This window comes from Notechis scutatus, chromosome 13, assembly GCF_049901735.1.
Source record: "Notechis scutatus isolate UNSWTSFEM ecotype Mainland chromosome 13, rNotScu1.2, whole genome shotgun sequence".
Classification (NCBI taxonomy): Eukaryota; Metazoa; Chordata; class Lepidosauria; order Squamata; family Elapidae; genus Notechis; species Notechis scutatus.
In genome coordinates this window covers 5936696-5964099 of record NC_142021.1, presented here as the reverse complement: position 1 = coordinate 5964099, position 27404 = coordinate 5936696, and the positions used below count along the sequence as shown (strand labels likewise).

General features: G+C 44.8%; 2 protein-coding genes across 3 annotated transcripts in view; one reads left to right on the top strand and one right to left on the bottom strand.

The window, feature by feature from the left end:
* RFC5 (replication factor C subunit 5) overlaps positions 1-27404 on the bottom strand; it is a 352752-nt gene that overhangs the window by 68453 nt on the left and 256895 nt on the right. The gene's annotated exons all lie outside the window — the stretch shown is intronic.
* KSR2 (kinase suppressor of ras 2) overlaps positions 1-27404 on the top strand; it is a 150237-nt gene that overhangs the window by 49940 nt on the left and 72893 nt on the right. For both annotated transcript variants that reach the window (XM_087942809.1, XM_087942810.1), the window contains exon 5: positions 20351-20532. In XM_087942809.1, the coding sequence (XP_087798935.1) occupies positions 20351-20532 (182 nt within the window). The remainder of the gene's footprint in view (positions 1-20350; positions 20533-27404) is intronic.

The window sequence follows — 27404 nt, the reverse complement described above, 5'->3', positions numbered from 1 at the left end:
CTGGAGAGAGGAAGTGCCCGCAAGACGATTCAACGGCAGCTCTGCCAAGGGAAAAATACAAGAGCAGGATTATTAGCTGACCCTGTTCTGACCGAGGCTTCCCAAAATCACGAAGCAGACCCCTCATCCCAACAAAACCCCTTTTATTTAAGTGAATGTGAATTCCTATCATTCACATCAAGCAGAGTCCCAGCAAACAGTCTTTCAAGAGTGATTTACAACCACAGACCTTATCAGGCTTGGAGAGTTGCCAGGTCAATAGCTTCCAAGTGCCATGCTGTAGCAGAAAATACTTGGCAAGGAGTCAGGAATAAATCTTCACCCTAATTAAACAAATTAATTGTCTCCTGCAAACACCACTCCCCTTTTGCTCCTCTTTATTCCCTATGGGAGGGGCCATTCACCATCCAACTGTGCCTTTACTCCCGAGTCGACCCTTGTTCCTTAACTGTTCCCTTCTCCTGGCAGCTCTGCGCAGGTGCACACTGGGAACAGGCTCCAGCTGTTCTTCTTCCCCACTGATCTCTGACTCTGAAGGCAGCTGATGACTGTCAGACGGCCCTGGCCTCATCTTTGCCTCTGACGCAGAGCCCTCGTTCGAACCATCCCCAGACTCCAGGACTGGCCCTTGTTCCTCCCCAACCTCCTCACTGTCCGAGTCTGCCGCCAGCTCCACTAGCCACCGGCGGGCTACAACAGACCCATGGTGTAAAAAACACATCTCTTTTGTGGGGGGGCATGGTATGTAAAACCAATAATTGGGATTTATAAATTGGATTATATGGTCAACACTTAGCATGTTGACCATAGGCAGCCAATGGTGGCTTAGCCAATCTTACTTAAAGAAATAATCCAGCCATTGCTTTCACAAGCTCTTTTAGGAGGACGAGTCATTGGTCTAAACCACCAAATATTTTTCCCGTCTTCTTCTATGCTCAACAAACTTGGATTTTTGTTTAGTTATTTATTCAGCTTATGTGCTGCTCAACTACCGTGTTTCTCATATAATAAGGCCGGGTCTTATTTTTTTTGAGCCCCGAAAAAATGGCTAGGCTGTCTTTTCGGGGGTGACTTAATTCTCCCTCCGTTGCATCTTCGGGTGGGCAGCGACGGCTTGGATGTTGACCTCGGCGTTGGTGGGGCACTTCGTATCGGGGTCAACGCAGGCAGCACCATATCCGGGTGTGCAACAAAAGTACTTCCTAACGGCAAGCCCCCCCCCCCACCATTCCCCCCCATTTCGCATGTTTTAATATAGGCCTTAATTTGGGGGGAGGGGCTTAATTTCATTTCATGCCTATAAAACATGCTGGGACTTCCTATTGGGGGAGGCCGTATTGTTGGAGAAACAGGGTAGTGGAGACTCTAGGCAGGTTAGAAGCATTAGGGGGGGGAAACAATAAAAACCTGAAACTTCAAAGCAATAATTACTAACATTGAATTATCTTAAAATTAACAAAGATGGAGGGGGAAGAGAGCAAGGTGCAAACCGGTGAGGGAGGTGGAGCCTTGCATTAATCCAGTATCCATCTCTTAAGATAGTTTACTAAATGAATAAACTAGAGACGCCTTTGTGTTGTATTTCCATCAGCTCTCCGGAATTTAAATTCCAGTTTTCCCCACTTTAAAGCCCACCGTAGCTAGCTAAGCCGGCGGGTTTAATCCCCAGGTCCACATCTGCTATAGCATCTGGCTAGTTATCATCACCGTATAGAAGGAAACAACATGAGGGCAACCATGCTCTCCCATTTCTCTTATTGAAGACAATGCCCAAGAGAACATTGCCATTAAATCTGCATGTTGCCTTTTCCCTGCGCGACTAATAAATACCGAGGCCTTGTTCATCATCAGCATAAAGAACGATTGTCTTTTTTGATGTTCAAAAATAAATTGAAGCATGGTTCAGTGGACGTCGTTGGATTGCGATCCTTCGCTTCTAGAGATCACAGAGAGAAGAGAGGCATTTCAATGTGTATAGGAAGGGAGATGGGGAACAGAAGCGGACAGCCCATCTGTACAAGCTCATAAAAATGGAATGCTGAATGTAGAATAACAGAGTTGGAAGGGACCTTGGAGGTCTTCTAGTCCAACCCCCTGCTCAAGCAGGAGACCCTATATTATTCCAGACAAGTGGCTGCCCCACCTCGTCTTAAGAACCTCCAGTGATGGAGCATCCGCAACTTCCAGAGGCAAGCCGTTCCACTGATGAATTGTTCTCACTGTACGGAAATTTCTTCTTAATTCTCGGTTGAACCTCTCTTTGATAAGCTTCTATCCATTATGTCTTGTCCTGCCCTCAAGTGCTTTGGAGAATAAGGCCATCCCCTCTTCTCTGGGGCAGCCTCTCAAATATTGGAAGATTGCTGTCATTTCACCCCTAATTTTTCTCTTTGTTGGACTAGACATACCTACTCATGCAACTGTTCATTGTATGGTGTAACCTCCAGCCCCCTAATCAACTTCGTTGCTCTTCTCTGCACTCTTTCTAGAGTCTCTACATCTTTTTTTTTTTTTAATATCATGGTGACCAAAATTGGATGCAGGATGATATCAAAATGCTAGCCAAGCTAGTTTCTGAGAAGAACTGAATGAAACCAACATCTCTGTCAAAAACATACTTTACTAGGACCAAGTCAAATCTCCCAAGAGAATTAAAAGGATTTTGGAGACTTACCTGCTCTACATCAGATGAGATATTACAAAAGTATCTTTAACTCCTGGGCCAGTCAACTCCACAGAGCCATCTTAAGACATGGGTTTTCTACCCAATATTTATTGTCAAGGGCTTCCCAGGCAAGGGAAATTTTTAAACAGAGAGTCTTGGATATTAGTGCCCATGGACATGACATGGAATTATTAGCAAAAAACGGATCTATAAGATGGTTGGCTAAGAATAAAAACATCTTCCAACCTGAAAAATACCTTTCAGTGGGCATGCCACAATTACAGAGAAGAGCCTATACCAGAGCCAGATTTGAGTTACTGGATTCCATGTCTAGACATGGGCGCTTCCACCACCAATGCTGGTTTGTTCCTAATCTCGTGAAATTTCCTGATGTTCTCGTTATGATTGTGGTTTTCTCCCTTGTCATGTTGGGCTTTGCTTTTCAGCCACACTGCAAGATTTGAGGAAAGCCTTCACCCACTTTCCCCCACACTCTCATAGTGGTGGGCGTAGGTAATTTCACTGCATGCCAGAGACAAGGAACCAGTAACAGGGGGCACGATCTGGTGGGGTGATCTGCAGAGAAAGCCTGCTGAGGTGAAAATGAATGAAACCTTGAAATACTAAGCTCTATGGAAACGGAGCAGAGAAATATTTGTTTCCAGCAGAACACACCTATTCACTATCCTGCACAAATATCAAAATATCAAAATCCTCGTTAAAGTGGCTTGCTTTGCCATATGACTAATTCACCCTATTTTCAAGGGTTAACATAGCTTGTAAATACACCTCTCTGCATTTCTGGTAACTAGGACATTAATTTCCATTTTTTTTAAAATGGAAATTCTAGGTTTCTACATGCAGAATTCTCTGAGGAGAGAACAGAACAACAGAATTGTTATTGGAAGGGGCCTTGGAGGTCTTCTAGGCCACCTCCCTGCAAAAGCAGGAAACCCTACACCATTCCCAGGCAAATGACTGTTCAATCTCTTCTTGAAAACCTCCAATGATGGAGCTTCCACAACTTTTGAAGGCAAGCCCTTCTACCAGTTAATTGTTCTCACTGTCAGGAAACATCTCCTTAGTTCTAGGTTGCTTCTCGCCTTGATTAGTTTCCATCTATTGTTTCTTGTCTTGCCTTCTGGTGCTTTGGAAAATAGGTTGACCCCCCTCCTCTTTGGGGCAGCCCCTCAAATATTAGAATGACTAATTCTAATATTAGTGTGTTGTCATGTCAACCCCAGTCCTTCTTTTCATCAGGCTAGACTTACCCAATTCCTGCAACCGTTCTTCATTTGTTTTAACCTCCAGCCCCCTAATCATCTTTGTTGCTTTTCTCTGCACTCTTTTCAGAGTCTCAACATCTTTTTATTATTATTATTATTATGGCGACCAAAACTGGATGTAAACAGAAAAGAAGTCAGTGGCCTAACACACATACACACACGTTAGGCTATTGATGCTTGGAGGATTTCCATGGTTATGTAGCCTCAAGTCCTTCTAACTTCAGTGAAGATTCAACTTGTCTTCCTTTCTGCCCAAGCTGGATTTATCTTTTCCTAGAAGTTCCCTCCAGAGCTGGAAGTGCTGTTGCACATTTAACTAGATGACTGTGTGTATGTGTGGGAAACTCTTAGATCTTCTCTCTCCGTCACTGTCTTCTTCTCTGTAATTAAACATTTCAGGTGAGCTGAAGTGCGGCTCTGGGAGAGCAAACTAGGATAGAAAGTTAATCAAGCATGCCCAGCTTGATTATTCTGCTAATTGCAGAAGGGGGCTTTAGAAGCCTCTCTCCCCATTCTTTTGGTTGTGTAGACCTAGGGGTCTGATGGGATTCCTACCACTTCTGGTTGGACTATCATGATTTATAATTAAAGTGGCACGAGCTTGAATAAACACGGCTACAAGGGGAGAATTCCCCAGAGGCTGTGTAGTTTATTAACTTAAATTAATCAAGGGAAGAGAGAACAAATACTAAAAAAAAATTTGTCCACTCTTCAGTGCTCAAATAAAGGCTCCTCTCCCACTGTACTGAGAGAAAAGGAGCTTGGAAGAAACTCAGAAATTGCTCAGTAGAAGGATGAAGGTTAATTTATTCTAATAGGTCTTAATGATTTTCAGGAGGCAACCACTGAATCCTGCCTTCTAATCCCATTAGTGTTTCAGGATAATGATTAGCACATTAAAAAGGAAAGTTTCCCCCCCACCCCTCCGATGGAATGAGATGCAGGTGCTGTCATTTAACCTGCTTGGAGTTGTTCACCCTGTTCTTAAGCGCAGAAAACAAGGGCTTTTAGGCAAGCTTAGCTTTTAAGCCCAACTTAAAGTTTGGGTTGCACGCTTCTATGGGAAATGCTAAATGAAAGATAATGGTTGGAAGGAACTTGTTGGGAAATGGTCAGCTTGGCTGGAAGGAGGGGTCAAGCAGGAAACTAGATTGGAAACGTGATGTAGCTGCAAGCAGCATAAGCTTGACCTCCCCCAAGCTCCATGGTCTTATCTGGTCGGTCCCAGGGGAAGGCAATAATTGGGTGAGATTCTTGTAACATAGGTGGTAGACAATAAAGTTGCTTACTCTAGCTAGTTACAAGTGGCTCTGGTTGCTTGCGCCTGATAGAAAACCAAGATTCAAAGAGAGATCCAAACAGTGATCTGAAGCTGGTTACAGGAACTAAAGAAAGTTCTACCACGCTTGCCCTTTTAATCCAAGAGATAATACTGGCTCACACAGGCCCGGCAGGATAGATCCAGAGGTGGTATTCAGCAAGTTCTGACCAGTTCTGGAGAACTGGTAGTGGAAATTTTGAGTAGTTTGGAGAACTGGCAAATGCCGCCTCTGACTGGTCCCGCCAACCCCATCTCTTCTCTGCCTCCCATTGAGTCCCAGCTGATCGGCTGGGTCTCCTTTGGTTGCCCTGCACAGGAGAATGGAGCTGGAAAACAGGTTAGTGGGGTGGGGAGGGAATGGGGATTTTGCAGTATCCTTCCCCTGCCACACCCTCCAAGCCACACCACGCCCACCAAACCACACCACGCTCACCAAGCCACGCCCACAGAACCCATAGTAAAAAAAAAAAAATTTGAATACCACCACTGGATAGATCCCCAAACTATACAGAATAAATTGCAGTAGGATTGAAAGCTGTCCCAGAGTTATCTTGTGGTGAGATCGGCAGCCAATACATGTTATTAAATAAACAAACAGAAATAAAATAAATTTCTAAGGTGCAGGAAGCTTTCCCAAATACCCAGCTGAGGTTCAGATTTGATCGGTTCCATATGGGTTCGAAGGCAGTGCGTATTGCATATCCACTCTATTTCTCCATCTGATGTTTTGATCGACGGAAACGTTGAGGGTTTCATTACGCTGCCACAAATCAAAGGCCTTTCATTTACTTCTAAATGGCCCAGCGCTGGTTCTCTGGAGCAAATGCCTGCCGAAGCCTTCCAATTAGCATTTCCGTTTCTGCTTTAGATCCTGATTGGTGATGGGTTGCTAAGTGCCCATGAAATGCTTAAGAAGACCCAAGGATGTCATAAGGCTTCCTTTATTATTATTATTATTATTATGATCACCAGCGCTTCCTCTCAGTCTGTTTTCCAGATTACCGTTCTGTTGATGATGATGGGCTGGGGAATTCTTGAAGGACCAGAGAAACTTTTGGAGGCGGGAGGGAAAGTAATGTTGCAGATCTTGACCTTATGAGCCACAGCTGGAATACAGTCAGCGCCGTTTATGGCTGGGATACCATTTGGCTCAGTTTCCGCTGAGCAATCGCAAAGTGTCTCATCAAACTCTTTCAGATGTTTGGTTTTTCCCCAACTTTGGCTAGTCCGGTTGTCAGCAACCCGTGGCTCTGGAGCTGCATGCGGCTCTTTGGGCCCTCGGCTGTGGTTCCCTGTTGGGTGATCCCACCACTGGCTGGCCCCGCCCCTTGGGCTCCCCTCCCAGTCACCCCTTGCCTGGCCTGAGAAAGTAAAACATAAAAAACAGAAATGAGAGGGAGGGAGAGAGAGAGAGAGAGTCATTTCCCACAGAAAACCCCAGAAGCCACAAAACCTGGATAGGCGTGGCCGGGGTGTGTGTCACGTGACTGGGTGAGAGTGATGTTGAATTGGCCACGCCCGCCCAGATTTTGTGGCTCCCAGTGTTTCCTTTTCTGTGGGAAACAGGTCCAAATGGCTCTTTGAGTGTTTAAGGTTGCCGACCCCCTACTTCTACTCCAGAGAAACCAGGGACTAGTGGTAGTTCAGGAACCTGGTCCGTCTGAATTAAACAGAGTCAACATTCCCACATAGTTTTGTTCCCTACAGTATCAAGCTTGTGAACTCTCAAGTTTCCTCTTCCCGCTATGCATTCGAAATGGACAGTGATTAATATTGATAGGTGTGTGTGTGTGTGTGTGTGTGTGTGTGTGTGTGTGTGTGTGTGTGTAGCATGTGTATATGTGTGAGTGGTGGGATTCAACCTGTTTTTTACTACCGGTTCTATAGTGTTTACAAACCACCGATTTTAAGCTTCAAAACTGGTGAGTAAAACAGCTGAGGCAAAGAAATGAGCTGTGTTGCATGAATTAGCTGGGCTAAAAAACAACAACCAAGGAAATATAGGATGGGAAAAGGCAGGGCGAATGGCCGGGGCCAACTGCTCACCGGCGCTACCGGTTCACTACAACCGATGCAAACCAGCAGCATCCCACCACGGATATGTGTGTTATACAAGTGTATGGGTAGAGATATATACTTTTGAGAGCAGGCAACTAAATTTCATTTTGAATGTGGGCCAGTGTGCTCACATTCATAAATTAAAAAAATGACAGTAAAGGTTATCTTATCTTGTGAAAGTTTGTTTAGACTGAAGTGGGCAATGGATACTTCTCATTTTCTGTTGTATGAAAGAGCAAGACTATGCAAATTTGTGGCTCCCTCAACCATCCCAGTGCATGGTTTAGCATAAGGGTACAAAGTTTACACCCCCTCCCCCCAAAAATACATTGGGGATGGGCGTCTATGACAATTCACTACGGCTAACTCACTTTAGGACCACTCACTGTGAGACAAGAGTTACATTAACACCAGATAAATGGTGAAATGGAATCATTAAAGAAAGGATGCAAATGGAGGGACAGAATGAAACGTGAATGGCAAAAATTAAAGTAATTTTTGTTTATTTTAAATAATTAAATAAAATTGTTCAATTGCCCCACAGCAAGTTGTCCCGTGGAAAATTGGCTGCAGCGAGTTGGCTGTGGCAAGTTATCCCATTCCGTTGGGGATGCCTCTGACAATCCTTCCAGAGGCTACAGTGTGTAATGTGGTAGGGCAGGTGTTCTCAACCTTTTCTTCACCACGGACCCCCCTCTAAATATCTTTTGTGGACCCCCAAGACTTAACTCGAGATTTAAAACATTACGTTTCTTCAAACCTTCATGGACCTCCTGTGATGACATTGTGGCCTCCCAGAGATCCGCGGGCGTCAGGTTAAGGATAAATTATTAAACAGCGGAGGAATAAGAACATTAACTAGCCTTTGTTCATGTAGTTTCTTTACTCAGTTTACTCATTATGCCTATCGTTTGGACTGCACATCATTTTTGGTACACTGCTCTAAGGCCAGATAGCTCAAAAGCTGTTGTGTGGACCTCGGATTTAGTGTCTTGTGAAGATTCTGATTCAGAACTGAAGAAACCTCTTGGTTGAAAAGCAAAACTTTGTCCTGGAAGAAAACAACAACAAGAAAGTCCACTTTTGCCCTTCGAAAAGCACCTTTGGGACTCTGATTTAGTGTTAAATCCAAATTGAATGATTGAGATAACCGAAGCCAGTATAACTGAAAATCCAAACAGTTTTAAATGTAAAAAAAAAAATAGTGATGAAAAGGAAATGAAAAAAGAACAAAACACAAAAGGTCCTTTCTTAAGTGGAAAAAAAAACCCCATACTGAAAATAGGTATGTAAATGCTTCCCAGAACTTAATAAACTTCCTTTCCTCGAACAGAAAAAATATATATGAATAATCATGTACTCCCTTTCCCAAACAATGAAAAAGATTGAGCTTTGCTTTCTTCGGTGACCTTGAATGTGAGGCCTCCTGTGAAGTTTGGAGGTAGGAAGAAAGGCCTTATTTAGCCTTGCCATAATCCAAGGTTTATCAACCCCAATTGGCTGGGGTCCCAGAACTCTAAAGCTAACTCTAAAGACCCCTACCTTAGGACTTAATATAAGGTCCCTCGCATTGTGTTGCAAATCACCTCCCGTCTTTATCTGGAGTAATCGGTAAATAGCAAGGAGTTTTGAACAAACTCTGAGCCCTTAGGGAGGCTTAGGGGGAAAAAATCAGATAGCGCAGCCCTTTTCCATTTCATAGGTGGAGGTAATTAATGTTAATTACTGTAAAAGAGTTTATCGAAAGAAAAAGAACAGTTTGGGGTGTGTGTGTGGAGGGGGGTGAGGTGCATCTGTTAGGTCCCCTGATGGGGCTGTACCTTCTTTTCCCACTTGAAAAAAAGTCAAGGCATCATTCTGAATTTAGATGAGAATTTAGATCTCCATGGTGACCCCAGTGTCGATCTTCATGGACTGCCCATTAGCTTCCTCGGAGCACTGCGGGCAGCAAGGGGTGGGTGGAGCCACCTGAAGCTCAGCTCGGCATGGAGGTTACAGGTGGGAGAAGGTGGGAGGGGGGATGACATGGTTGCTATTTGAAACGTTCCCAGTTTCTTTTAGCCAAACTGGTGTATGCCTGCACTCCGATGCCAGGCCTTTTCAGACTGGGGAATGAGGTCTTCGCACTAGCTTGAGTTCACCAACACACAAACCCAAGGTTATCAAAAAGACATTATGATTTAGCATGGTGTATGAACCCAACCACTGAGTTATCTTCACGCGTGGCTTGTTTGCTTATTTGTATCTCGCCTTTATTATTTCTACAAACGATTCAAGGCAGTGAACATATCCAGCACACACCTTCCTTCTCCTATTTCCCCCACAACAGTCACCCTGTGAAGTGATTTGGGTCGAGAGGGGTGGGTTGGCTCAAAGTCACCCAGCTGGCCTTCACGCCTAAGGCAGGACTAGATCTCACAGTCTCCCAGAGATTGATTCAAAGTCACCCAGCTGGCTTTCACTGGTAAAGCAGGACTAGAACTCACAGTCTCCCAGAGATTGGCTCAAAGTCACCCAGCTGCCTTTCATGCCTAAAGTGGGTCTAGAACTCTAGAACATGACTGGCTGGGGAATTCTTGGAGTTGAAGTCCTTTCAGTTGCCAAAGTTGGATACCCTGTAATAGACAGAATCTTGCCAGACTAAAGCTATAACCACCTAACCAAACAGATAGAAGCCATCCTGAACGTTTTTTCCTCTCCACACCATTCAGTTCTCTTCTCTCAGCCCCTCTCTGGAATGTGCTGTCTCTCCCCAGGAAACTGTTGTGCTGTTGCTGCCATTCCCCCACCCTCCCTCACACACACACACTCCTTCAACTGCGCATTTCATCACACTTGCCAGCGTGTTAAGAAGTTATACTTTGTGCTACAGAAAAGAGAATAATAAATCAGTGAAATTTCCACCTTGGAGATTCAGCTGCGGGTGGGGGAATGCCTGTGTGCAGGGACAGGCAGATGCATTACTAATGAACTCCGATGCCTTTGATACCAAGAACTTCCTTTTCTCAAGCAACACAAAGCAATTTCTTCACTCTCAGTCTTGTCCCTCGGAAGAACAAGGGGAAAAATAGTGCTGAACATTGAATCCTTGTTCCTGAACTCATTGACTCTCATATTTGAGGTTGTTTCTCTTCAAAAGATGAGGAGGTCATCGAAAGGGTTTCGTTATTCAAATCTCAAGCTCTTTTCCACCTTGACAGTTTTTAAGTTCTTCTTCCTGTTAAAAGAAAACCACGAAACCAGGCAGCGATCTGTCCTACTCCTTCCTACAAACAACATGATTCATAATTTCCATTTCCTTCATAAACAGACCATAGATGGGAAGCTTTGATACATTTGAGAATATAGCAAGGTTGGCAACTACACTCCAAAATCTCGTTTTTTTTGTTTTGTTTTTTGCATGAGATCCTAGGCAATTTTTTTTAGGAGGCCAGAAGAAATTGCCGACACCCCAATCTGCCAAATATTGGAGGAAAATAGGGAAAAATTCCCCATTCTTAGGTTCACTTGGATCAGATCTTCTCAACCTTGGCACCTTTAAGATAATTCCCCAGCCACCATGGATTGACTTCAGCTTTCCGAATTGAATTGCAAAATTCTGGGAGTTGAAGTCCGCGTGTCTTAAAGTTGCTAGAGTTGACAAACACTAAAGAAACCCCATCCAAGAATCTAGAATCTTCCTCAATTTACATCATGCCCAGAATTGTTTTTGCAGGATCCAAAATCAAAAATCTCTTTGAGGCCTTCTCTTCTTCCCTTTGGGTAATTTTTTTTTCTTTTGCATTGAAAGGAAATGCACCACTGAATTAAATATCATGCACTCCAGTCAAGCTTGCCGGCAACATGTCTTCCCCCCGCCATCTATTAAATCACATATTTTTATTATTATTTATTTTTTCCTACCGTATAAAATTAATTTGGGAACCATTTGCCCAAAGGGCAAATGATTTTTCGGTACATTGCTCCAATCTTTTATTAAAGAAAAGAGACTCTGGTGAATACACTTTTGGGTGTAAACAATAGCCAAGAAAGGAAAACACAGCATCAGTCCAAGATTTGAATTGATTGTTTGAATGTGAATTGGGGAGTTGGTTGATCATTAACCAGGAACCATCAGGTTAACGCCTTTATCTTTTCCCCCCTTGCTTTTGGATAAAACTAATTAGATTAACAGGAATAGCCAACACCCCAGAAGACAAGCTCTCAGGATCCAGACTTGAACAAATGGGCCCTATCCAACAACACGAAATTTAATGAGGAGGAAAGCAAGGTGTCACACCTGGGCAGGAAAAACCAATGGTACCAGTACAGGTTAGGCGAAACCTGGCTCAAAACCAGTAACTGTAAGAGGAGAACTTGGACAATTACTTAAACACGAGCCAGCCATGTGAGGCAGCAGCCAAAAAAGCTAATACAATCCTTAGTTGTATAAACAGAGGCATAGAATCAAGATCACGTGAAGCATTTGTGCTGCTTTATAAATCCATAGTAAGACCACACCTGGAATACAGCATCCAGTTTTGGTCGCTACATTACAAAAAAGATGTTGAGACTTTGGAAGAAGTGCCAGGAAGAGCAACTGAGATGATTAAAGGCCTGCAAATAAAACATATGAAGAACAGTTGCAGGATTTGGAATTGGCTAGTCTAAAGAAAAGAAGGACTAGGGGAGAAATGATAGCAGTATTCCAATATTTGAATAAGCCATCTTCTTTGCTATGTGCTGGGGTTTTATGTATTTGTGGGCATTAACAAAGTTGCCATCTCTGTGGATACCCTCCCCAAATGGCCGGCTGGGGAATTCTGGGAGTTGAAGTCCACCATCTTCAAGATGCCAAGGTTGAGAATTTTATGCTCTATAAAGTTCTCCATCTGTGATATAGATAGGGGCAGGTCTGTCCGGCGAGCGGCGCTTTTTAAGTGATCCTACAGGATAGAAATCCAGCTGTTACAAATCAAGTGACTCAGTTTTTATTGGCAGATATCTCAATTAGTAGGAAAATGCTGGCTTTAGCCGACACTGTTGATATTTTGTTACCGGTTCTCTTTTACTCTCTAGTTCTCTCTCTTTTTTCTTTTTAGACTTTTTCTTTATTTCTATTTCTATTGGTATTACTGATTAATTGTTCTGACTGCCGGGAAATTCCTCCTTAGTCCTAAGTTGCTTCTCTCCTTGGTTTCTACCAGTTGCTTCTTGTCCTGCCTTCAGGTGCTTTGGAGAATAGCTTGACTCCCTCTTCTTTGGGGCAGCCCCTGAGATCTTGGAAGACTGCTATCCTGTCACCCGTAGTTCTTTTTTCTTTTTTTTTCTTTTCTGCTGAATAATTGCTTCACCATTCCCCAAAGCTGGTCCAAAGGGGAAATTGGACATACCTCTTAACATGCCAAAAGGATGGGCCCATGATAGCAGGGGCAAATTGATCACTCACCTGGGCTGTGAGATTAAAACAGGGAGGCTGTGAAATGCCACCGATCAATGACCTCTCTTGTCTCGAATGATGAGCGCATGTCAAGCCACGTTCCGAAAGGCTCTGCTTGAAAAAAAAGGACAAGAGAGACTGATTGATGGGGAGGAGGTCGTGCTAGAAAGCCACGGGTAGCTCCTGCAGCTTCTCAGATCGGGAGCATGAAATGCGTTGGCCAAAGCTTGACTTTCTTCTGCACATTTTGGGGTCTTCCTGTCTTCTTTTCTGGAGATACATCTTAGAAAGGAGAAGGGCCTTCTTTCCCACAATGATATTGTCAGGATTCCGGCAGTTACCCCCAATTAAATCATGAGTTTCGAGTCAAACTTCCAAAACTTTAAAAAGATTTATTGGGAGTTAATATGCTGGCATTGTCTGGGTGTAGCCAACACATCATTCATTGTCACCTTTGACCCTGGTTTCTCCCCGCCACCCACCCTCTGGGTGTATCATAATTCATATTCTCCAATGAGACACATCCATAGCCAAGAGTCATCAATCCTGTTCTCCAGTTAGATATTTGCATGGCAGAAACTTCAGTCATCTAGTTATTGTATTTGAAAACTATTTAGGGAATGCACTTTTGATTTCCAAGCTGCTGCATTGCTCTTTCAAACCCCTTTCCCCCACCTCCCTTTCTGTTGGCAACTCTAAAAAGAGCATAGAAATATTTTATGAGTTGACAGGTATCATCCGGACCACAGTTCCCGTCCCCAACATCACTGGATAGTACAGGTAGTTCTCAAGTTAGAACCATTCGTGATCGTTCAAAAGTTAAACAACTGGCTATATCATGTGGGGAGAATTCACAGGAGGAAGCAATGATTTTGGAAGAGTTTAGCAGTAAAGGAAACCAGGCCATCCAAAGAACATGACAGCTAAAAGGGGATACCAGCCAGAGCATGGAAACACTCAACAAAATAGCGCAAGATTGGGAGATGTGGCCCATGGACTCCCCAAGAGCGAATGAATGGTCTGAATGAACATCATCATCATCAACAGTGAATTATGACCTGTGCTCAAAGTTATGACCTTCATACGCCTCCCTTGTCCTCATTATGTGATCGCAGTTCAGGCCCTTGGCGACAGGCTCTTGCATTGATGATGGGTTGTAGCTTCCTGAAGTCCCCCGATTGCAATCTGCAACCTTCCCAGCCAATTCCCGACAAGCAACATCAATTGGCAAAGTGGATTCGCTTCACCAACACAATAAAAATGATTGTAAATTCAGTTGTGGTCATGATGACTCATTTTATGACTGCAATGACAGAAATTCTGGTCCCAGTTGCAGTTGTGAGTCGAGGACCACCCATAGGGGTTTTTGGTCTTACTTCTTTCCTTTATGCCTATACTTCCTGGATTTATTTCCCCCAAACACATGGCTTTCCTGCTGTTGTATTCTATCACTCTCCAATGGCCTTACAATTTCATCCTCCTTATGGAAAAAAAAAAACCCTTCCCAAACATCTTTGGCCAAAGATGTTTTTCCCTCCTTAAGGAGATGAATTTCACTTCTGCAAAATATTGTCTCCTTCCTGAAATATGTTATATTTTCCGGGGTGGGGGGAATCTACCTCTTGCTTGGGCCAACACTGCAACCAGATCACCTAAAAAAACCTCCAGGAGTTCATTTGTGATGATTGTAACTCCACAAAGTACTGATTTCTTTTGGGCCAGCTTTGCCAACAGAGATTTTGCAGGCCTGAGTCAAAATCCATGCAAGAATGTCAAATACATCAGTTGAAGCTGAATGTTGTTTTCTTTGGAGGAAAAATCCATCTTGGGCTCAAATCCAGCTTTGGGATTATCCCCCAAATCTTCCTTCCCTGTGAGAAAGGGTTCAGGTTTTCTCTGTTTCTTGCGTATGTGCATCTTTGGAGTAAGGAGAGAAGGGGTTGGAACTTTATGGCTACAAGGTGCATTTCTCCCCAGCTCTTTTCCTCTTTCTCGGTCAGACTTGGGTGAGGGGAAATCGTGCCACAACCAGGCTGCTTTCACTGTGACCGACCTCACTGTATAAATAGTTCTTGAGTTACAATTTGCCTTTGGAGATTCTCAGTCCTCCAGAGGTCATGGTTCTCCCAAAGGTGCTTTTTCAAGAAGCAACTGGACTTTCTGGTTTTTCCTTGAAGACATTTCACTTCTCACCTCAGAAGCGTCTTCAGAGAAGCATCCTCAAGCCCAGTTGCCTTTTGGAAAAAGCACCTTTGGGAATTCAACCATTGGTCCAGCAACCCAGGGCCTCCTCTGTCCTCTTGAGGCATACTCCCCATCGCGACCACAATGTGGAAACCCAAGATTGTTGGGGGGCCTTGACCTAGGATCACAATTCTAGGCTTAATTGCGGGTCGCAGGTTCAGGAGTACCTACGCTGCCCTTAGAAAATGACAATTCTGCTCTGGCGCATTCCAGCATTTTCCCTCTGGTGCCCAGACTAACCAGCCTTTGGCTGATTTCCTTTGGCATTACAGACAGATGAATGATGTCAGGCTCAAATCATCGTTCATTTTCTTCCCACCCACCCCCCCCGAGGAAAAGTGGGGGCAGGTTCAGCCAAAACCTCTGTTGAGAATCACTCACCCTTTCTAATAATGAGAGCTGTCACCAGGACTGCTTGCGAGGAAATGATTTTCTTGGTAAATATTTCGGCCTGTAACTGATTTATAGGTTTGGGGGAGGGCGACTGAGAGTGGAGTTGGCGGAGGCAAACAGCCTCCAAACTTCAGTTAACAGATAATCAGAGTTGGAAGGGACCTTGTAGGTCATCTAGTCCAACCCCCCGCCTAAGCAGAAGACCCTACACCATTTCTGACAAGTGGCAGTCCAATCTCTTCTTGAAAGTTTCAAGTGGTGATGCTCCCACAACTTCTAAAGGGAACTTCTGTTCCATTTGTTGATTGTTCTCACTGTCAAAGAGACTGGATGTGGTCTCTGGTTCTCCCCCACCCAGGAAACTCTGTTTTTCCAAAGAAGGTAGTATGAAAGGAGGAGGAGGAGGAGAATGTTTGGGAGCATTGCTGCCTCTGGGCCCCGAGGAGGAGGAGGAGGAGGAGGAGGAGGAGGAAAGGAAGGTCTCTCTTCATTAGATTAAAGACACTTCGATCCCTCAACCATTCATCCTGCAATTTACCTCCAGACCCAAAATCACCTTTGTTGCTCTTCTCTGCATTGCTTCTAGAGCCTCTTCATCTTTTTATATCAGGTTGACCAGAACTGTACATAGCATTCTAAGCGTGGACACACCATTTAGTACAAAGTGGTACTACCACTTCATGTTATACTGACTTGACCATAAGGCAACATCTAAGTGATGACACATCAAAAGACTACCGTCCCTAGAGCTCAGTCGATCCCACTGGTTTCTCTTCAGCTCATATAAATCTTTCCACTTCCACACTTTGATCGGCTTGTCCTTTTGGCTCATGGGGGCAACTGTAGGCCTGAGTGGGTATAAACTTCCTTAAGCCAATCAGTTGGTTACAGCATGTCCCCTGGCATCTGAAAGCAAATAGCAGCTTTTCCTGTGCTGGGAAACAATTAACCTATTAGAAAGGGAGTAGATAATTGGGTTTTTTTTCGGTCTCTCCTCCCTCCCTTCTTCCTTTCCTTCCTGGACCCTTGCTCCAGTCTTTGTCAGATGTAAGGCCTGGAGATGCTCCCTATGCAGTCATTTCTTACCCAAGATTTCTCCAGATGCCCACAGAGCTGAAGGGCATGTGTTGAAAACAGGCACCACAAGAAGGATGTCTGTTCCGGATCAGGAGAAAGGAATGTGAGGTTTTTGCAGGCTCTGTTGTTTTTCCTTGGTATGACCTCTTAGGGACACATCTCCCTTTGGAAAGCAACCAGGGCTGAATTTTCAGGCAAGATGGCATCGTTTTTCTTACCATGGTTTCTTCCATCAAGGCTTCCAAAGGGGACCACCAGCATATCCAAAATGAATTCCATGACCTCTTAAAAAACAAACAAGATGGGACTGGATCGATGCCCCAGCTCGTTGCATTGAATTATGGCAAGTTTTCCCAACCTTCCCTATTTTAACACATGCAGACTTCAACTCCCGGAATTCTGGGAATTGAAGTCCACATGTCTTAAAATGGGTAAGGTTAGGTATGTCGATAGCAGCAAGAATACACATTGAACAAAGAAAATGGAAGGATACTGTGATTCCTACAGTGGACGGATGGTTTGCAAAATTTAATGGAGTTAACAGAGATAGCAAAATGGACTGCTTTGGTTAAAGAAAAGAACACAGTTTTGTTTCTAGCCAGATTTTGTGACTTTGTGCTTTAAAAAATGAAACTTTGATTTTGGGTTTTGCTGATTAGGTAGGTTTGTTGTCATAGAAATGGCTAGTATGTATTATTATATAAAAGTAAAAAGTTGAGGTTGTATGTTAATATCTTATTCTACTCTGCCAAACAGAGTCAGAAGTCAATGTTTTTTTTTTTCTCCTTGCAGAACTTTACACTTTTTCCTCTTCCCCATTTCCTCCCTTATTTTCCCCTTATTTTCATTTTTTCTTTGCATTATATATTTTGATCAACTAATGAAATATTCATAATAAAAAAAATGGAGAGAAAACACTGGTCGATGGTTTGTTGAATAAATTGCATTTGGCAGAGTTTGTGCAACATGCTAGTTGACAAATCATAGGCTTCAAAAATATTCGGGATGGACCTGTAGAACTGCCCAAACAGAACCACCTTGTGCTAAGCAATCTATGATCCCAGTCTTATTAAATATGTGCTGATGGCACACCTGTTGCAGATGTGTGATACATTTATTGATCACCGGGAGAGGCAACGAAGAAAGTCTCTCCAGTGTGAGTATCAAATCAAATCATACACCAAGGGGCAGAGTGCAGGTAGCTTTTAATGATCAAATTCTCTCGAGGTAGAAGTTTGGCTCCCACAACATCCTACGCATTGTTCCCGCTTAGTGCAGTGTGACAATCTCATTAGGTGGTTGGTAACCATGGTTGGTGACTTAGAACAATACGTGCTCAGTGGTTCAGCAAGTGGTAATTTGGGGTGCTGTGGGAACTCACAGAGAAACAAACAAGCAAATTATAATGTGGCTAAAATGTATGAATCCAGATTTTTTTTCATGTCATTTTTTGTATATTAATGAGTGCCTGCAGAACTGAATAGAATAGAATAGAATAGAATAGAATTGCACAAACTCTGCCAAATGCAATTTATTCAACAAACCATCGAATACCCTATCTTCCATTCCATTCTACTCTACTCTATTCCATTCCATTCTATCCTAACCCAACCCCAACCCAACTCTTCCCAACCCTTCCCATCCCATATTTTCTATTCTATTCCATTCCACTCCACTCCACTCCATTCTCCTCCTTTCTCTTCCTCTTCTTCCTCCTCCTCCTCCTTCTCCATTCTCTATTCTATTCTATTGGCAACTGACTCCTATTTATGATGGTTGCAGTGTCCCGGGGTCATGTGATCCCCTTTTGTGACCTTCTGACAAGCAAAGTCAATGAGGAAGATGGATTCACTTAACAACCATGTTACCACCTTAACAACTGCAGCGATTCACTTAACAACCCCGGCACGCAAGGTGGTAAAATTCGCTTTAACAAATGTCTCACTTAGCAGCAGAAATTTCGGGTTCAATTGTGATAATAAGTAATAATAAGGGACCTTGAAGATCTTCCAGTCTAACTCCCTGCCCAAGGCAAGATGGAAAGGGCTTTTTACCACATACAATGGAGTCCAAAATAAGGGCCAAGAAAGGAGTCCAGTCCCGAGGACACCTTTCCTCCTAGAAATCTCATTTGAACAAAGCATTTGATCATTCGTTCCATCTCACTCCTTCCGCGGAGGACATTAACAAGGTTTTTGCTTCAGTGTCCTGCAGCTCAGCTGAACAGCCTGTTTGGCAACAGAACTCCTGCCAGGAAGAAGCAAAATGATCCGGAGACAGAGACAAATTGAGGCACTGATTCTTAAAACATGTTTCCCTTAGTCTAGAAGGGGAAGGAGGGGAAGTTGCATCGTGCCAGGCCTGCCATAAATCAGGATTCATTGGCCAGACAAGATAAATTGGCGCACGTTCCTGGGGAAATTAGCCATGTGGGAAGGGGTCGCATGCTGCATCTCGAAGGGCCAAGCTGAAATGTTCACCACAAGAGGGCGGAAAGCACTGAGACCGGGGAGAAAAATCACGTCTGGTTCCTTTGCAAAATCCCCTTCTTTTCTCCTTGAAAGGTTGAAGCAGGAAAAAAAAGCTTGATGTCTTTTGATGTTCTCCTTTGCAAACCACGGTGTCATCTCTTAGGACTACTTAGGAGCAAGCAGAAGAGGGCGTGAGGGGGTGGTTGGAGACCCCTGCCATAGAACATAAGCATGAAGCAACCCCTGAGGGCACCTGCCTGGATGGCTGAACCGGACATCCAGTTATGAGGCTGCTGCCTATCCCCTGCTAGAGGTTTTGTGTATATTTACGTGGATATCGTGTATAGCAGGGTGTCCAACCTTGGCAACTTTAAGACTTGTGGACTTCTCCCAGAGTTCCTCAGCCAGCTTTGCTGGCTGAGGAACTCTGGGAGTTGAAGTCCACAAGTCTTAAAGTTGCAAGGTTGGACACCCTGGTGTATAGGTTTACTTCTCTTCATGTCGTGTTCTCATCATACACTAAATCTATATATATATAAAAGTGAAATGCCCCCCACGTATCATCACAAAATCTCCAGAACTGTAAAGCCTACAAACTTGAAATTTGGCATGTAGGTTCCTCTTGGCTTCTAGGGGCTCACTAAGAAAGGGTTTTTCAAAACGACCATCAGAGCTATTAGTATTTCCTATATTATTATTATTAACACGCTCTCTGATGCTAAGGAGTTCTACTCCCCCTCCCCACCTGAAAAGAAATCTGTTCCAAATGCAAAACACAAGCAGAGGAGAGGAGTTTCCATTTCAGTTTTAGTTTCACAGCAGCACCAAGCAGCTTTAGTACAGAACAGTTGAGCTAAGCCACGCCCAGGCTCCTTGCTGTCTCCTTGCTCACAGAGCAAATACTGCTTCAGTTTCCAAACAGACCTCAACTCTCTCTCACACACTGACAGGATGCTAGCCAGATGAATACCGATGGATGCTGGTAGGCAGAGGCACAATTTTTCCCCGTTATTTTTCTCCCCAAAAACTAAGCCCGATCACATAGTTTCACAGCGAAGCACGGGTATCCAGCAAGTAAATAAATAAGCCAGCTGGAAGCCTTCTTGGACCTGGCTGGAAGGTGTAATTTCTGGACACCTCAGGCAAGTCTCATCGAAACAGTTGGGAACAGTTCAATTCCTATTATGGAATGTGGACCATCAGGTTGGTCTTTGCCCACATTTTTCTCCAGCAGTTTATCATGACCAGAAATGGGTTTCTAACCTGTGGGGATCCTTGGATAACCTAACAGGGCTTTTCTTCTTTGTCTAGCTGGCGACCTCTGCGGACTGGCCTGTTTCTGCTAGTCCTAAAAAGCTCTCCTTTTACAGGGATCCTTTCTGACAGCTCGTTCCCCTCTTCCTCCCCTCCACCCAGGGTCAAGAAGAAGGATAAGCCCCTGAACCTCAAGATTTACAACAGCGTGGGGAGCTGCGAGAACATCCCTGCACAACGCTCTCCTCTCCTGTCCGAGCGGTCCTTGAGGTCCTTTTTTGTCGGGCATCCTCCCTTCCTTCCTTCCACTCCTCCGGTCCAGACGGATGGCTTGTTCGCCACAAGTAAGTTGGACCTGGCGGGTTGTTCTGTGGGAAGGAGAAGGGGGGAGGCATACAAGCACACACACGAAGAGAGAGAGAGGGACGGAGGGAGAGGGAGAGAAAGGAAGAGAGAGAAAAGAGAGAAAAGAAAGAGAGAAAAGAGAGAGAGAGAGAGAAAAGAGAGAGACAAAGAGAAAAGAGAGAATGAAAGAGAAAGAAAGAAAGAAAGAGAGGGAGAAAGAGAGGGAGGGAGAGGGAGAGAAAGGGAGAGAGAAGAGAGAAAAAAGAAAGAGAGAGAGAGAGAAAGAAAAAGAGAGAGAGAGGAAAAACAAGAGAGAGGGAGGGAGGGAAGGAGGGATAGGTCTTCCAATCCCGTCTTGACTTCATTTGAAATTATTTTGGCTATACAAGATCCAACGGAGGCCCCTTTTGTAGTCTTCACAAACTCATCAATTGCAATGCTTACATTTGGTTTAAGGAATATTCTCCAAAGGCTCCTTATTTAGGTAAAAGATTTATGGGACGAGCCTCCAAAGAGACGTGTGATTACTACTCAACAGTGTGCCCTGCTCTTTTGCACGTTATTCTTCGTTCTTTAGATGCGAGAACTTATTTTAATGGAAGCAGGTTTAATGCAGGTTGAAGTTCTTTAGCGCTACTGCTTGAAATTCAGAATGGGAACACCGACCAGCTCATTCTTCTTCTTTATTGCAACTCTTCTTTTCCTTACTACAACGCTTTATTGTCAGCTCCTGAAGGCAGGGCAAGAAGCAGTGGAGGGAAACTAACCAAGGAAAGATTGAACCTAGAAGTAAGGAGGAATTTGCTGACCGTGAGAACAATTAATCGGTGGAACCGCTTGCCTTTAGAAGTTGTAGGTGCTCCATAACAGGAGGTTTCCCAGGAAGAGAGTGGAGAGTCATTTGGTATAGAGCAGTGGTGGCTAAACTTTTTGGGCTCCTGTGCCAAAAATTGCGCTCATGCTTGCATGCTAGCACTCGCGTGCCAGCACCCAGAAGGCAATGCGTGTGGTCCCCCCGTGCCCTCTGCGCATGCACACACAATTCTCCCCGCCCCTTTACCTGCACTGTCCCAGCTGATTTTCAGCCCATTTGAGGCCTTTTTCGGCCTGCCAGAGGCTTGAGGGGAGCCTCTGCAGCCTTTGCAGGATGAAAAATAGGCCCGTTTCGACACGTCCTGTATTTCCAGAAATACCGAAAGTGACAAAACGGGCCTATTTTTTTTGGCCTGCAAAGCCTGCAGGGGTTTCCCTCAAGCCTCTGGCAGGCCGAAAAAGGCCTCAAATGGGACGAAAATCAACCGGGAGGCACAGTGCATGTGCAGTGAGGTAAGTTTGCCTGAAGCTCACATGCCCGCAGAAATGGCTCTGCGTGCCACCTGTGGCACGCATTGCCATAGGTTCGCCATCATGGATATAGGGTCTCCTACTTGTGCAGGGGGTTGGACTAGAAAACCTCCAAGGTCCCTTCCAACTCTGTAATTCTGACAAGGCCCCTACCTCAGCCAATTATCTTCCTCCCTAGGACCAGATCACAGGGTAGCCTTAATCCTCGCCGTTGCCTGCGGAGCCAATGGCGGCTGGTGTAGACCCTTCTGCTTGAGGACGGGGTTGGACTAGAGGACCTCCAAGTTCCCTTCCCACTCTGTTATGCTGCTGTTATTCGGTCCTAGTCCTCCCAAGTTAATTAACATGACAGACCAGGGAGATGCTCTGGAGTAGGCTTTTGACAGCCCTGTTTTGCTTTCGCATCGGTGTGTCAGCCCCATGCTTCTCCTTGACAATCTGGCAGTGAGAAAAACAACCGTGCAGCGGAGGCCGGCTAACAGGAGAAGACATCCAGATGGAAGGGGTCAAGACACCCTGGCTGTTGTCTGCCCCTCCCGGGGCCCAAGGCTTCCCTCCGGGTGGTGCTGCTGACATCCGTTACGATCTGGATTGCCAAGAAGCTTAGTTTTCCTCTAGGTGCCTGGGGTACCAGCGTTCATCTTGAGTTGAATGGCAGCTGCTGAGCAGCATCTCCCGGGGTCCTTGGGCATCTGTGTTACCTGATGGCGTCTTTTCAGAAGCTGCCAGGCAGTGTGGCCCCCATTTTCTTGCCCTATTTACAAGGTACTAAATGAAGGAGAATATTTGCAGCTCAGGGTTGAGACGAGGAGATCTCGATGCTCTCTGAGCTTGGAGGTTTCCTGGCAGGTGTTTCATGACCCAATTAGGTAACATCATCAGTGTTAGAAGGGAGTGGAGTTTGTGAGGAGGAGGAGGAGGAGGAAGAAGAGGAGGAGGAGGAGAAGACGGCTGTGGTGTCCTTGGTGCTCCCTGAGCTTGGTTGTTTTCTTGTAGATGTTTTATTACCCAACTAGGTAACATCATCAGTGTTAGAAGGGAGTGGAGTTTGTGAGAAGGAGGAGGAGGAGGAGGAGGAGGAGGAGGAGGAGGAGGAGGAGGAGGAGGAGGAGGAGGAGGAGGAGATGGCTGCGGTCCTTGATGCTCTCTGAGATTGGTTGTTTTCTTGCAGATGTTTCATGACTGAAACTAGGTAACATCCATCAGTCCCAGAAGGAGTGGGGTTTTTAGGGAGGAGGACTAGGAGGACGAGGAGGACAACGACAATGACAATGACAATGACACCGACGACAACTGTGTGGTCCTGGGTGCTGTCTGACCTTAGTTGTTTTCTGCAGACGTTTCATGCCCCAAACTAGATAACGCTATCAGTGCTAGTTACCTAGTCACTAGCTCAGAGAGCACCAAAGAACCCTATTTACAAGACCCTTAGAGAGGAGGTAGGCACTGTCTTTGCCTGGGTGAAAGACATTGCATTGATCTTTTGCTTTATACCATTCTGGTGAGACCACGCTTAGGATGTTGTGTCCAGTCCTGATCACCACAGTATGTAAAAAAAGATGCTGAGAGAGAGAGAGAGAATATGAGAGAATGAACAAAAGAGAAGAAGAGAGAGAGAGAGAAGGAGAGAGGGGGGGAGAATGAGCAAGGGAGAAAAAGAGCATGAGAAAAAGGGAGAGAGAATGACAGAGAGAAAATGAACAAGAGACAGAAGAGAGAGAGAGAAGGGAGTACAAGAGAAAGAAAGAGAGAGAGAATGAACAAGAGAAAATAATAGAGAGAACAAACAAGTGAAAACAAGACTGAGAAAGAGAATGAGAGAGGGAGAGGGGGAAGAAAGAGAGAGAGTCAGAAAGAGAGAGACAGAGAGACAGACAGACACATACACACACACACACACAGAGAGACCCCTCTAGGATCTGTTTAGAATCTCCTGTCATATTGAGATGCTCTCACAAGTTGGCTGGCATCTCCTAGGACATTTTTTTGCCTTAATTGGGTATCTGATGAACACCCATATCATGCAGTTCACTTGGGTCCGGAAGTGAGTGTGTGTGTGTTTGTGTGTGTGTGTGTATTTGTCACTAGAAGGCTAAATGTGTAGTGTCTCTCTCCATAATTAGACATTCGAAGATGAAATTTGGAAGAGGTGGGCTGATTTGGGTACCTCAGAGCTATATTTTAAGAGAGATCTCTCCCTCCACTAACAGTTTCAAAGTCTATCCCCCCCCCCCCAACATTTGCGGAATTTCAATACTTTTGCTTTCTTTGTGCATTTAGTAACTTCAGTACTGTTACCAGATGTAAAAATTAATCTTCCATGAGTCTTTTTTTAATCCAGCAGCCATAAGTCCCAATGAAAAAAGTTGTGGTCTCTGCAATACAGTATTGTTCTTTAACATGATTTGTATTGTGTGTATTAGTATTTAATTTTTCTTGGTTGTTTTTTTTTTTTTTTTTGACAAGTTCTTTGAATGGTCCCTAAATGAAAAGGTTGCAAGTTGAGGATTACCTGTATATCTAATTTTTCTTGGCTTTTTCGCAAGTCTATTGTACCTGGTAAAATATCCTTTCATCCTGCCTCAGTCAGGAGGTTGGGCTAGAAGACCTACACTGCATAAACAGAGAGAGAATCAAGATCACCTGAAGTGTTAATACCACTTTATAAGGCCTTGGGAATAAGGCCACCCTTGGAATCCTGCATCCAGTTTGATCACCATGACATGAAAAGAATGCTGAGCCTCTGGAAAGAGTGCAGAGAAGAGCAACCAAGATGAACAGGGGACTGGAGGCTAAAACATATGAAGAACGGTTGCTGGAACTGGGTATGTTTAGTTTGATGAAAAGAAGGACTAGGGGTGACATGATAGCAGTCTTCCAATATCTCAGGGGCTGCCCCAAAGAAGACGGAGTCACGCTATTCTCCAAAGTACCTGAAGGGAAGGGAAGAAACAATGGATGGAAACTAACCAAGGAGAGAAGCAACCTAGAATTAAGGAGACATTTCCCGTCAGTGAGAAAATCAACCAGTGGTACAATTTGCCTCCAGAAGTTGTGAATGCTCCAACACTGGAAGTTTTTAAGAAGAGATTGAATAATCATTTGTCTAAAGTGGTGTAGGGTTTCCTGCCTGGGCAGGGGGTTGAACTAGAAGACCTCCAAGGTCCCTTCCAACTCTGTTTGTTCTATTCTACTCTGTTCTGTTCTATTCTACCTCATAAAGTCCCATTATAATTCTATGATTCAGTTTTAACTGTTCCTGAATCCCTCTTCATTCATTAGCCCCCCTCCCCAGTCTGAAAAAAAAAACACCCCACCCGCTGCCTCTTAAACGAGAGGGGGAAAAGATGATTTCACAGTCAGAGAGAGTCGGCGCTTCGAAACACTCCGTAATCATTGCGAGATGATTCCACGGGGCAGCCCAGGTGTCACTGCCAGCCTGCTTGCCTCTCCGCGGGTTGCCTGCTGGACCCCACTTCCCTGCGGAGGGGGTCGCCAGGGGCCATGCAGGCCCTGGGTCTGGTTGTCACAGCCGCCCATCAATGGGAGACAGCCGTGGCGCGCCGACCTCGCCATGGTATCTCTCTTGTCAAAGAGGAAGAGAGAAGGGGGCCACCCCCAGGCCTTCTCCCCCCCCACCGCTGCGTCTGTCAACCACAGCTTGTCAGCTCCGAGAGGCAAAACCTGAATCATTCTCCCTGGAGAGAAGGTTGCAGAGCTGAAATTGGAGCTGGGGGTAAAGGGCTGCGCCAGTTCCCTGCGGAGCTTTGTCCAAAACGACGAGAATCAAGATCACATGAAGTGTTATAATACCGCTCTAGAATGCCTTGGCAAGGTCACACTGAAAATCCAGTTTTGGTCAGCACGATGTAAAAAAGGACTCTAGAAAGAGTGCAGAGAAGGGCAGCCAAGATGATTAGGGGGCCGGAGGCTAAAACCTACGACGAACGGTTGCAGGAACTGGGCATGGCCTAGTCTAGGGAAGAGAAGGACCAGGGGTGACGTGATAGCAGTCTTCCAATATCTCAGGGGCTGCCCCAAAGAAGAGGGAGTCAAGCTATTCTCCAAAGCACCTGAAGGCAGGACAAGAAGCAATAAGGATGGAAACTAATCAAGGAGAGAAGCAACCTAGAACTAAGGAGGAATTTCCTGACAGTCAGAACAATTAATCTGTGGAACAACTTGCCTTGAGAAGTTGTAAATGCTCCAGAACTGGGTGTTTTGAAGAAGAGACTGGACAGCCATTTGTCTGAAATGGTGTAGGGTTTTCTGCCTAAGCAGGGGGTTGGACTAGAAGACCTCCAAGGTCCCTTCCAACTCTGTTATTCTGTTATAAGGGTGGAAAGGAAGCTTCCTGCCTGATTTATGACTACACATTCACCATGCAACCAGGCGGATGTCCTTTATTACCACGATTCCTCTTTTAACATCAAGGAAATTGCTGCCATTTCATCTTCTTTGGCTTAGAAAAGAAAATATTAAGTTAGCTTGCCAAGCACCCTCTCCGAAACCCATCGGAGCTCCTCCACAGCCGCATTTCAATCCTCTTCCTCTTTATCTTACACGCCACTGCAAACATTGGAGGCATTGTTAATCCCTCTGATGCTTCATCCATCACGCCTGTAATGAAAATAATTACCTGCGAACCACAGAGAGTTTCTCAGGGCTTTGTTCGGAGGTCGCAATTCCTGGTAGACTTTAATAATATATATAAATATATTTGGTAATGAGCATGTTGTAGAAATAATTAAGTGCCTCAGCTAGGCCCCCTCCATCCCTCCCCCTCCTGTAAAATAGCGGGATTTAATTGAGTAAAAGTCATTCGAAATAACCTGTGCTAAAGCAGAGGGCTTAATTTACCTTCAGGTAAGCATCTGTAATTGCCTGGGTCCACAAAGAAGGAGAGGTGGAGAAAGAGAGAGAGAGAATGAGATAGAGAGAAAGAGGGAGGGAGGGAGAGAGAGAAAGAGAGGGAGAGAAAGAGGGAAAGAGAGGGAGGGAGAGAGAAAGGGAGGGGGAGGGAGAGAAAGGGAAAGAGAGAGGGAGGGAGGGAGAGAGAGGGAAAGAGAGAAAGAGGGAGAGAGGGATGGAGAGAAAGAGGAAGAGAAGGAAAGAGAAAGAGGGAGGGAGAGGGGGGGAGAGAGAGAAGGTGGCTCATTTTTGTAAGGTGGTTTAGGAACGAGCAAATGGCATTTCTGAAAACAAAGTGGTGCCTCTTTGCTTATCCAGACCTGTTCCTGAGCGATATAAATCAGCTACTTTCCAGGGCTGTTGAGCAGATAACTTTGATTTAATGCCTGATGGTTTGAAATGCTAATTCCTCAAAGGAGGCAGGTGCAAGATTTTGGACCCCAGTCTAGAAATGCCGCCTAAGATGGTTCAGATGGGTGGCAGATCAATTTAATAAAAGAAAGAAAGAAAGAACAAATAAAAATAAGCAGAGATCGGAATAAAGTGCAGGCAGAAGTCCTAAGGGTCGTGCTGGGCACTGTAAGACCCACTTTATGACTTTTCGGGCCACCTTTGT